The 12,823-nt window shown below is 37.0% G+C and overlaps 1 protein-coding gene across 3 annotated transcripts; it reads right to left on the bottom strand.

Annotated features, from left to right (window-relative positions):
• Positions 1-450: 450 nt before the first annotated feature.
• Positions 451-9,618, bottom strand: atxn7l3b (ataxin 7 like 3b). 3 transcript variants are annotated; one of them, XM_052610853.1, is made up of 8 exons: positions 9,301-9,618; positions 8,518-8,638; positions 8,129-8,261; positions 3,630-3,801; positions 3,374-3,471; positions 3,169-3,227; positions 2,831-2,876; positions 451-1,815 (listed from the first exon to the last, which is right to left on the bottom strand). In XM_052610853.1, the coding sequence occupies exons 2-8, from the start codon at positions 8,566-8,568 to the stop codon at positions 1,811-1,813; spliced, it is 564 nt and encodes a 187-aa protein (XP_052466813.1). In that variant the 5' UTR covers positions 8,569-8,638; positions 9,301-9,618; the 3' UTR covers positions 451-1,810. The 3 variants fall into 3 exon arrangements, 2 of the variants coding, with proteins under 2 accessions (XP_052466813.1, XP_052466814.1); XM_052610854.1 differs by having other exon boundaries at positions 3,205-3,227; positions 9,301-9,617; XR_008186067.1 differs by having other exon boundaries at positions 2,831-3,227.
• Positions 9,619-12,823: the final 3,205 nt, after the last annotated feature.

Genomic DNA, 12,823 nt, shown 5'->3' with positions numbered 1-12,823 from the left:
TTCCAAATACATTTAATTTGTTAATTTGATTCGGCTGTTAACACAGACAAGCAGTGATAAAAAGAGTCAACATTTTCACAATGCATTTGAAATAACAGGGTAGGTATTACATTTGTAGTAGTAATGAAATCCAGATATACAACATCTGCAATGTTGCCATTGTTGGACATAATGCTTATTTCCTTTAATGCTATTTATTCACTTACCCAACTCTTGTTGTAGTAAATATCAGGAGTCTTAGAAAATAGCTCATACAATCAATTTTGAGGACCAGCACTAATTGACAAAAACTAGCCAGTTAATTAATTGCACATTTCTTATCTATGAACACAAAAGTAGCCTAGGCCTCATGTGATGCATTTTACCAAGGGACTTACAGGCTGGAACGATCTCAATTTTTTTTTTTTTTTGCATTTACAACACCCATATTTCTGAAACACACATGAAACATTCAGAGTTCAGATTTTTTATTACATGACATGCCCATAAGTGTACGGCTCACAGGATAGCAGCATCTTTCACCTAGTCAAATACATATACACACAGTCACAAACAAAGTGAGACCGCACAGGACACCTTACACTGTAAACATCTATAACATAAAAAATTGAAAAAAGAAAAGATTTTTGAAGAAAAAAAACATTTCAATGATAAAGATATTCTCAAGCCTTAATTCTTTTTGGAGATCTATGCCAAACTGTCTTTGCAATCAATAACTTGCTATTGAAAAAAAAAGTGCTATAGATCTAGTGACATAATATAGTACAACTGTACCACACTTTGGCTATTAAACTACAGAGAGAAGAAAATACTCTATTGGATCATGATTCTCCAAAAAAGGTCATAAAACCCTGTGTAGTAATTATTTGATAGTTAACTGTTTACACTGATTTATCTTTCTTTTAATTATTAACTGTTGCAAAATCCTCCCAGAATGAGAGATTCCATATGAGAATCGTTCATTTAGAAACAATCCTGCACCTTAGTGATGGGAGAGCTCAACTGGCCCAGCGTCTGTCTGCTGATACAATGAGTTCTTACTTCCTCCCTGAGAGAATCGTGCAAGTTCCTCTATCCTAGATGTGTCGTTTTTGAGACCAGCCATCAAAGCTGCATGAACAGGATATGAGAGATCGTGCAAAAAAAAAAAAGGACCAAAAAAACGGTAAACTGAATGACTGTGATAAGGTGAACTGTGTGGCACTGTGGGTATTTAGTGACTCCTGCTACCCACAGTGTTATTGAGAGAATGTCTCATCTCTTAGCAACACACACAAACTGTCCTGGTTCTCCACACGTGGCTTAGAACCCAGCAAAGTTTCAAGAAAACCGTTCACCAGACAGTTAAATAAAATTATTTTCAAAAACTTTCAAATAACTAAAAGACTGTTGACTGCTAGCATACATTATCACTTACAACATTTTTAACCAGCATGTAAACCTTTTAAATTGGACCTTGGATTTGTTGAATGCAGCTTAAGGGGCTGTTGACACAGAATGTGTTTTTATATTCCACTCCACTGCATTTCCATTGTTTTTCTTTGTAAACATGCGCTAGATGGTCGTGTTTGACAACTAAGCAAAAAAAGTTCAATTTCAAAATAACTGCGTCCTTGCGTTTTTTTTTTCATTTGGAGTTTGCTTTGGGTGTTCGAAACAGCTTGCCAAAGCAAACTTTCTGTAAAGGTTTGCTCCGGCTGGTAAACACCTTCGAACTACCATAAGTCTGTGATGATTGCATAATGAGTAGGTGTGCTCTGAGCCTCTGCCTTCTTTGACGTGGAAATTCTCTCTGGTTCCTTTCTTCTGTTCAGTCTGTCGAGGTTAGAAGTGAGTAAATGCATGAACACACTGAAGAGCTGCTTTATAGTAGAAACTGCAGTGAATGGGTGCCATCAGAATGACAGTCCAAACAGCTGCTAAAAACATTATAATTATCTACACATTATTCACACGACTTCAGTTCTACAGTTAATGTCTTGTGGAGTTGAAATTTGTGTTTTAAAGAAACAAATCCAATTTGAATGGTAAACTGTCACTTCTGGCCAAAATACGAGTTCGTCCATTGAAAAAACCATCATAATCCGCAGACATATTTATTTAGAACAGTTTCGGACTGTTTCACTTCTAAATGGTGCTTGATCTGTGCATATCGCTCTCCTGATTCAGACATGACATTTTCACTGTTAAAAAGTCTTAATGATGAATTAGAAACACTCAGCTTTTCTTTTCACAAGATGTTAATTGATGGATTGGAGTCATATGGCTTATTGTGATTTTTTTTATCAGCTGTGTGGACTCATTCTGACGGCACCCATTCACTGCAGATTATCCACTGGTGAGCAAGAGATAATACAAATGTTTTCAGCGTAAACTCATCTATAACTTGAATGGCCTGGGTGGGTACATTTTCAGAAATGTTTAATTTTTGGGCGATTTATTCAATCATTCTGCTGTATAAAGAGCTGTATAATAAATGTGTTGTTTTTTGAGTGGAGTGCTGAAGTGCAGATATGAAGCAAACATGTCCAAGTCAATATGATCAGATGCTCGAATGCTGCCCCCCCCCCCCCATTGCTGTTATTTCTGTTGTGTGTTTATTTTTTTATTGAGAGGAAAGCATGCAGTACATATTTACATATTCATATAAATGCCACTTTCAGCAGCATTAGGACGTTTGTTAACAGTATACCACTGCTGATTAGGTATTTCAAACTTCTTTCTAGCCCTAAGCGAAGAACAAAAAAAAGACCTTCGCCGTGAGTATACCAGGGGTCTTAAACTTGAATAGATTACAGATTTCACACAAGAAAGAAAAACACAGACCTACCATTTTTATGTTTCATGGATTTGGATCTTCTTGGTGAATTTGGATTCTGTGCAGAAAGAAAAGAGACAACAAACATTATTAGCTTGCAGCCAGGATATGAAAATGAAACCAACAAAGAGACAAGGTTACGGAAAAGGCATGTATAATATGCAAAAGTCCAGCACTTATTAGACAGCTACTGTTTGAACAAAACATTCTTGTTGACAAGAATTGTGGATAAAATTCTACATCCTTTAATAAACTAATTCTAACTTGCTTTGCACCAGATCCTGTGGCTACAAATCTGAGGGGCCATCTAAGAGCAAACAGAACATCTGTAATAGTAAAAACAAACTTACCAAGGGCACAGGCTGTTTCAAAGAATGTAAAAATACCTTATCTGACTTTCTCTTCTTGGCTAGAAAGAAAAATATTAAATATGACAATTATTCAAAACACTCACACATTCATAAAATCTAGTTGCAGTTACTATTTATGCAGTGAAATCCCTTTAGTGGCAATATCTACAATACTGCAAAGAAAGATGATATATTACAGACTCACCTTTCTTTTCTGCCCCATAAGACCAGTCATTGTCATTGACATCATCATTGTCCTCTTGATCGCTCTCTGATTTGTTTGTGTTGTTGCCACTCGCAATTCTAAATATACATTTATATATAAACACATTACTATCACATGTTCCCAAACAGCATGACTCCAGATATTCAGGCAAGCATCAACCCTTCATGAACATTTGCCTGGAGCTCAGGTGACATCTATATTAAAGTATTCTTCAGGGAACGTTCAGTTATAATACCTTCGGCTGGCAATGCGACTGCTGTTGCGGCCCATGCCAAGGCATTTCTCTAGGTGAGGAGCAAACCGTGAGGCAGCGATGCTCCGGCTGCAGTTGGGACACACACACTCTTTGTTTTTCCACTGGTTGTACACTTGCCCAAAAATATCTACTCCAGGCTGGTCCACGATTTCTACAAAAGACAGCAGAAAACTTGGGTTAAAGGTGGCTTACATTTTGGTCGGTTACTCAAATTGTGAAACTTGTGTATTAAATAAATTCAATGCCCAGACTGAAGTAGTTTAAAGGTCCCGTTCTTCGTGATCCCATGTTTTAAACTTTAATTAGTGTGTAATGTTGTTGTTAGAGTATAAATAATATCTGTAAAATTCTAAAGCTCAAAGTTCAATGCCAAGAGAGATATTTTATTTAACAGAATTTGCCTACAACGAACGACCCGTTTGGACTACATCCCTCTAATTCATGCAGTAATGATGTCACTAAAATCGTTTTTTGAATAACCTCCACCCACATGAATACACAAAAAAGGGGGCCTGGTCTTGTTGCGCTCTGATGGAGAAGAGGAAGAGTTTCATTTGTGTTTGTCGCCATGTTGTCGAAACGCTGTTATTTTCATCTCAGAGTCCAATCACCTTTGTTTGAGCTTCCCAGGGACGCTGTACTTAGAGATCAATGGTTACAATTTATGTTTAACTCGGTTCCCGAAAATTATAATCCACATGTAAAACTATGTGCAGCACATTTTGCTGAGGACAGCTTCCTTAATCTCAATCAGTTTAATGCCGGATTCGCACAAAGATTATTCTTGAAAGATGGAGCAGTTCCCTCTTTGTCTGGAGAAGGCGTTGTTTATGGACCACAATGGGTAAGTTGGTGCGTTTAACAGTTTCTGTAACTTATTACATAAAGGGCAATGCTGTTTAGCTTTGTTAACTAGATGTTAGGGCTGTGCAAAAAAAATCGAATGCGATTTTCATGCGCATTTCGTCAGTAAAAACGCTCCTGTGATTATAAGTACATCTCCAGCAAGTGCGTTCAGATCAGGATTGCCAGGTTTCCAAAACAAATCCAGCCCACTTGCTTCTCAAAACTAGCCCAATCGCATTTCCAGGAGGGCAGCGTGCGCTAAGATAGTGTCGAATCATAACACAGGAACCGCTGGCACAATCAGAACTAGTTCCGTATTTCTGAACGAGGGACTTCATAGAACAAGGAAGACATCAGCCCATTTTTATGACAGTGATTATACAGATATGTAAATTGTGTGAAAAATACTGTTTTTTTACAAGCGTAACATGAACACGTTATATTGCACAATGTAAACACAATCAAAGCATCAAAAAAGCACGAAAAATGGGACCTTTAAGTCTTTGGTTATTTTAATTGTGATGATTTTGTCTCACATTTAACAAAAACCCACCAATCCACCTTCATCTCAACAAGTTAGAATATGGTGACATGCCAATCAGCTAATCAACCCAAAATACCTGCAAAGGTTTACTGAGCCTTCAAAATGGTTTCTCAGTTTGGTTCACTAGGCTACACAATCATGGGGAAGACTGCTGATCTGACAGTTGTCCAGAAGACAAAAACATTCATTGCCAAAGAAGGTAGCTTTTCACAGAGTGCTTTATCCCAGCATAACATAACAAAAAGCTGAGTGGAAGGAAAAAGTGTGGAAGAAAAAGATGCACAACTAACCGAGAGAATCGCAGCCTTATGAGGATTGTCAAGAATAATAATTTCAAGAATTTGAGTGAACTTCACAAGGAATGGACTGAGCCTAGGGTCAAGGCATCAAGAGCCACCACACACAGAAGTGTCGAGGAATTTGCTGAACCACAGACAACATCAGATGTGTCTTACCTGGGCTAAGAAGAAGAACTGGACTGTTGCCCAATGGTCCAAAGTCCTCTTTTCAGATGAGAGCAAGTTTTCTATTTCATTTGGAAACCAAGGTCCTAGAGTCTGGAGGAAGGGTGGAGAAGCTCATAGCCCAAGTTGGTTGAAGTCCAGTGTTAAAGGGTTATTTCGCCCAATTTGCAAACTTATGTCATTAATAACTTACCCTCATGTTGTTTCAAACCCGTAAGACCTCCGATTATTTTTGGAACACAGTTTAAGATATTTTAGATTTAGTCCGAGAGCTCTCAGTCCCTCCATTGAAGCTGTGTGTACGGTATACTGTCCATGTCCAGAAAGTTAAGAAAAACATCAAAGTAGTCCATGTGACATCAGAGGGTCAATTAGAATTTTTTGAAGCATCGAAAATACATTTTGGTCCAAAAATAGCAAAAACTACGACTTTATTCAGCACTGTCATCTCTTCTGTGTCTGTTGTAAGACAGTTCAAAACAAAGCAGTTTGTCATATCCGGTTTGCGAACGAATCATTCGATGTAACCGGATCTTTTTGAACCAGTTCACCAAATCGAACTGAATCGTTTTAAACGGTTCGCGTCTCCAATACGCATTAATCCACAAATGACTTAGGCAGTTAACTTTTTTAATGTGGCTGACAATTCCTTGACACTAAAAAATATGTGCAAACTGTAATGAAGCAGAGATCAGTTAGTTCCTCACTTTCCGCGCTGATGCAGAGATCGTTCGCTTGCTTCAGTGAAAGTATAACGTGCCTAACGTTTTCGACTCGTACATTATACATCACGCCCTGATGTCACGTGTCATTATAGGATCTTTACGGGTTGTGTGTGAAAGCACGCACATATCCCAGTTAATCACTGGCAGTGTGAAAGTGCAAAATCTAGCGACCCGGGAACAATTGCCGGAACACTTACCCGTGTATTTGCCGGAATGGCAGTGTGAAAGGGGCTCAAGAAATTTTGGAGCACTTCATGCTTCCTTCTGCTGACCAGCTTTTTAAAGATGCTGATTTAATTTTCCAGCAGGATTTGGCACCTGCCCACACTGCCAAAAGTTGGTTAAATGACCATGGTGTTGATGTGTTTGACTGGCCAGCAAACTCACCAGACCTGAACCCCATAGAGAATCTATGGGCTATTGTCAAGAGGAAAATGAGAATCAAGAGACCAAACAATGCAGATGAGCTGAAGGCCACTTACAAAGAAACCTGGGCTTCCATACCACCTCAGCAGTGCCACAAACTGATCACCTCCATGCCACACCGAATTGAGGCAGTAATTAAAGCAAAAGGAGTCCCTACCAAGTATTGAGTACATGTTCAGTAAATTAACATACTTTCTAGAAGGTCCAACAATTCACTAAATGTTTTTTTTAATTGGTCTTATGAAGTATTCTAATTTGTTGAGATTTGTTTTTGTTAAATGTGAGCCAAAATCACCACAATTAAAAGAACCAAAGACTTAAACTACTTCAGTCTGTGTGCATTAATTTTATTTAATACATGAGTTTCACAATTTGAGTTCAATTACGGAAATTAACTTTTCCAAGACATTGTAATTTATTGAGATGCACCTGTATATATTTTTAACACTATTTGATGATAAAAAACTATGTTTATGGGATAGTTCATGTCGAATTTTGTTGGTGACTTGAAATATGCAATTTAAATGTGAGTTTGGCAAGCTGTTTTGAGATTTCAGTATTTCCTTAGTCAAGTAGACAGGAGTTGGTCTTGAATACCGAAATTGTTGCCATTACAAACATGGCCTTTCCTTGAAAAGGACTTCAGACATATTGGACTAAATTGCAAATTATTTCATCATTTAATAATTGCTGTTAATAGTTTTCATTGTCTGTTTGATTATGTCTTTAATTGATTTTTCCGTACATTTCTGCCATATGTAAATAAACTGACAGTCATCACTGATAAGCTACTACTAAATATATTTACATTTAAATTAAAAAATTTTATTTATACATTTAGCAGACACTTTTATCCAAAGCGACTTACAGTTCATTCAGGCTATCAATTTTTACCCATCATACGTTCCCGGGGAATCAAACCCCCAACATTGCGCTTGATAAGGCAGTGCTCTACCAATTGAGCAACAGGAACACTAATAATGGAGAAACTTAATTTTCTTCAAGTTGCTTTGCAATGGTTTGTATTGTAAAAAGCGCTATACAAATAAATTTGAATTGAATTGAATATCATGAAAATTGCTTTGATGGCCTTTTTGTGATTTTTTGAGCTTAATGGTGCTTTCCTATATGGTCTTCATGCCCCCACTGGATCATGTATTTAGTTTTTATTCTAAATCATGGTACTTTTACCCTAATTTCACCAAAATGCGGCTGTGATCGCACCTTAAGATAAAAAGATTCAACTGTAAAGTCATCATAAAAATGAACATCTTACATCCTTTTGGTGAAATAATCACACGTGACTTTAGTCATATCAGTGAAAATGGACAGGAATATAATCACATTATCATACCTTTGTGTGAACGCTTATAGCTATTGTTATAGTTATTGTTATCATTATTGATGTGCAGGGCTCTAAGGTCAGAAAATGCAAGTTCAATGCCTTTTTTGAGACACATGCGAGACTCTCACCAAAGTCCTTCATACTCTCTTGGTCTGTATCATCCAGGAAAAAGTATCCCTGTTTGACAGCCCTGTGAACCTCGAAACAAAGCCCCAAACATGCATCCTCCACCAGATCAGACAGGATGTCTTGAGCAAAGCCCTGTGGGAGAAGGCGCAACACATGCATGAATTAATGCGCTTGAATCACACTGTAACCTTCAGGAGGTTATACGTCACATTCGCATTGCACTCAATAGACACATCAGCTGGTTAAAGCAATGAAATAAGTGTAAAATATATAACATGAGACAGGCTTCATGACAAAGAGGTGAAACACCCCCATGTGTTTGTTTATTCAACCCAGATCTAATTAAGCAGAATATAACATATGAAAAATAAAAGGCGTAGCCACTCACCTCCATCTTACTGTTGTCCATACTGGACAGAGACACGTCCTCCATTTTCATTTGCAAAAGCTCCAGGAGAAAGCACTGCTGTCTACATGCTGTAGTGCAGCAGTCTTGGGCTGAGGAGAGGCTAACAACAACAACAACCAAACAAAGGAAGACAAATACAGACACAGGCAGGGCATGAGACAACAATATACGATTCAGTCTTCCTTTATAAAGTCAAACAAAACGAAAGTCCTGACTAAGTAGTTCTGCATTTGCTTGTTATATTATGAATAATTGAATGTATCCACGATACTAGCAACTGCTGAAGAATCAATGATACCTTATTGCATTGCATTGCATTGAATAACAGGCGTTTACACTGCAGACTTCAAACACTCGACTATTGCATTGATAAAGGTCGTTTCATATTAACAGCTGAAAGAAATATTTTAATCAAACAGATCGATTGATCACAATAACATGTACATCCCGTCTCGCCAACAGACTTCAATAACAAGTCAACACTTATGAGACAGCTAATGTTTAACATAGATCAACTAAACGCTTTAATGGCATAATATAATACACAACAATAGATGTTATTAAACATGATAGATGCAAAAGCTATTATTCTGTATGTAGTATTATTGTGAAGACATTCACAATGTGGATTCAACAATACAGGCTGCACTGAATCGAATTTGAATCAGAAGAGGTTATAGTCAAAAAGACGCTCCAACTCATAAGTGACTTTGCCGTGATTTATAGCGTTTATCTGCATCATATGGCCATACTGTCACTCACCAGCTCTGGAATGGAGGCTGTTGCTGTTTTCGGTCTGTTCACTGCGCTGACTGAGGCTGCTCATCTGATCAAATCAGTCATCAGATCTGATAGGAATCTACTAACGCTAGTTATCTATTCCATTAATGGTGTGCGCATGAAAGGTAACGCAAACAAAAGGTCCGAAGATACATTTCCCCTTAAAATATTTCCTCACAGACAAAAACGAAGTTCCACATTCGGACTTCAATCTCTTATCCCAATCTGTAGACTTCCATTTCCCGTCACCCAGACCTGACCAATCGATCCTAACGTTAGTTGTTCTTATTCTGAACGCATCACCGCTGGATCGCCTAGCCAGGTCTGATGAATGGAAATCAACTGAAGAAAGTTAAAGGTAAAATGATGCGTCCCTTTTATACAGTCAATGGTCCCGAATCAAATCATTACGGGACCAGCAGCTGTTTAGTTACCCACATTCTTCACAGTATCTTCTTTTGTGTTCAACAGAAGAAAGAATTTCATTCAGGTTTAGAACAACCTGGGGAAATTCTGACAGAATTTTAATTTTTGGGTGAACCATATTTAAAGTGACAGACACATCCTTGCTTCTAAAGGTATAGAACTATTGTTTTATTAAAATTTGGATAGTCTGTTAATATAATATTCCATACATTATTAGAGCTTGGTAGACATAATTATTTTATTTTTGGACATGATTAGAGAGAATAATTGAAAGATTATAATTCATGTTAGACTGTATTTATTCATTAATAATTTATATTAAACATAAATATATACACAGATAAATAATCATATATGTCATATACAATTTGTCATTTTAAAAAGTAAAAAAAAAGCTAAACTATTAAGATAAAATTGGGACAAATAAATACATAATAATGTAGTCCAAATTTAAGCAAATTAATAAAATAAATAAATAATAAAAAAGAATCTCATCCAGGTAACAGCTGCAGAACTGTCAAAACAGATGAATAATAATTTATAATTATGAATAATGAAATTTTAAATAACAATATTAAAGGGTTAGTTCATCCAAAAATGAAAATTATGTCATTAATAACTCACCCTTATGCTGTTCCAAACATGTAAGACCTCCTTTTATCTTCGGAACACAGTTTAAGATATTTTAGATTTAGTCTGAGAGCTCTCAGTCCCTCCATTGAAGCTGTGTGTACGGTCTACTTGTCCATGTCCGCTAGTTATTGCAGACATGAGCCCCTTTCACACTGCCATTCCGGCAAATACAGCGGTAAAGTGTTCCTGTAATTGTTCCCTGGTCGCTAGATTTGGCACTTTCACACTGCCAGTGATGACCCGGTATATGTGCGTGCTTTCACACACAACCCCTGAAGATCCCGTAACGACACGTGACATCAGCGCGTGACGTGTAATGTACGAGTCGACAACGCTTGGCACGTTATACTTTAACTGAAGCAAGCAAACGATCTCTGCGTCAGCGCGGAAAGTGAGGAACTAACTGATCTCTGCTTCATTACAGTTTGCACATGTGTTTTCGTCGCGAATGTTGATCTTCCTTCAAAACAGCCGGTAAAAGAGTCGCGCGATAACGCGCGTCATCATTTCGATACCGAATTAGATCTGGCTTTTGTTCACACAGCGCTCGTTCCGGATCGATTACCGCAATGTTACTATGTCCCCGACCCGGGTTCAATTCGGTAATCAATTCCGGGACGTGGTTGCTTTCACACAGAAGGCGACCAGGCAATGTTACGGGAATATTGCGGGTCCGACGTGCAGTGTGAAAGGGGCTATGGACAAGTAGATTCGAAAACCCGTTGCATCGGTTTTCAGATCACCAGTAGTTCTTTCGGACAGTTCGATTCAATAAACCAGTTGAAGAAAACGGTTCACCGGTTCTTTTGCGCTCGACGTAATGGCGTCATTTGCGATGATTGCCCTTGATTCAAGCCTTCGGTTTACCCGCGCTTATAACACTAGCACAGAATCAGTTCAGAATCAATCACCAAAAGAATCAGTTCAGTTCAGACGCCCTGTGAGTCGATCTGCTTCACGCTGAATCACACATGCGCAATATCATCAGCTCCTCGGTTCACGAATCGGATGCGTCTGACAGAAATGGTTCTTGACTTGTGAAAGAGTCAATGTTTTGTTCGTTATCTGGCTCGGCTCGGTGTTCATCTTCAGTTCTCTCTTCACAGCAGTTCAGTCAGTGTACTGTTTGAGTAAATGAATTACTCCGGGATATTGGTTTGTTTGAACTTAGAGGGAGTGTCAGCCACATTAAAAAAGTTAACAGCTTAAGTCATTTGTGGATTAATGAGTATTAGAGTTGCGAATTGTTTAAAATGATTCAGTTCGATTTGGTTAACTGAATGATTCGTTCGCGAACTGGATATCCAGACTGCTTTGATTTGAACTCTCTCTCACAACAGACACGGAAGAGAAGACAATGCTGAATAAAGTCGTCGTTTTTGCCATTTTTGGACCAAAATGTATTTTCGATGCTTCAAAAAATTCCACCGGACCCTGTGATGTCACATTGACTACTTTGATGATGTTTTTCTTACCTTTCTGGACATACAGTATACCGTACACACAGCTTCAATGGAGGGACTAAGAGCTCTCGGACTAAATCTAAAATATCTTAAACTGTGTTTCGAAGATAAAAGGAGGTCTTACATGTTTAGAACAGCATAAGGGTGAGTTATTAATTACATAATTTTCATTTTTGGATGAACTAACCCTTTAATGCGTTCTGTTGCAAATTTACATTTTGTTTACATATTGTTGAGTTATGAGTTCCTCACTGATTATTTGTACAAGGTTTTTATTTTTTATTTTCTTTGCCTCCATTAAAAGGCCATTCCACCAAAATTTGACACTTAAAAAAGTTCATAAGGACATTGTAAAAGTAATCCATATGAATTGAGCAGTTTAATCCTAGTCTCAAGAAAAGACACAATTTATATGATGAACTGATTTAATTTAGAATTACACATAAACTTCTCAAACATCAAACATTTTAATTTATATATATATATATATATATATATATATATATATATATATATATATATATATATATATATATATATATATATATATATATATATATATATATATGTATATGTATATTTATATATATATATATATTTAATGAGAATTTGTATTAGCCTTTTCTTTTAAAGGTTTCTTTGTAATTTATTTTATTTATTTATTATAAAAAAAATAGGATTTGATCTGTTTTGCTGATTGAAATCTAATTTGATAGAAATTTGCTAAGGTTTATTTATTTATATATTGACTTGTTTATATACTTGTTTCCCACCGATCTTGACCTTACAGGACACACTGGATATAATTCCAGTATTTTATGATGGAGACAATACAGGAAAACAACAAACTATCAGACATATTTTTTTCCAGAATTTATTATAGATAGATAGATAGCAATCTACTCCTCCAACAAGACAAAGTATTTATTTGTAATGAAGAACAATATCTTATCTTTGTGATGTGCTGGTCCTATCTGATTTTA

The sequence above is a fragment of the Carassius gibelio genome, chromosome A12, assembly GCF_023724105.1.
Source record: "Carassius gibelio isolate Cgi1373 ecotype wild population from Czech Republic chromosome A12, carGib1.2-hapl.c, whole genome shotgun sequence".
In the NCBI taxonomy this organism is placed as follows: Eukaryota; Metazoa; Chordata; class Actinopteri; order Cypriniformes; family Cyprinidae; genus Carassius; species Carassius gibelio.
The sequence above is the reverse complement of the archived record's forward strand: the minus strand, read 5'-3'. Positions and strand labels throughout refer to the sequence as shown.

Coding starts and splice junctions, on each gene's coding strand:
- atxn7l3b (XM_052610853.1), bottom strand. CDS start 8,568: ATGAAAATGGAGGACGTGTCTCTGTCCAGTATGGACAACAGTAAGATG. Junction 3,802..8,128: donor AGAGAGTATGAAGGACTTTG/GTGAGAGTCTCG, acceptor TGTCTTTTGTAG/AAATCGTGGACCAGCCTGGA. Junction 3,472..3,629: donor AGTCGCATTGCCAGCCGAAG/GTATTATAACTG, acceptor ATGTATATTTAG/AATTGCGAGTGGCAACAACA.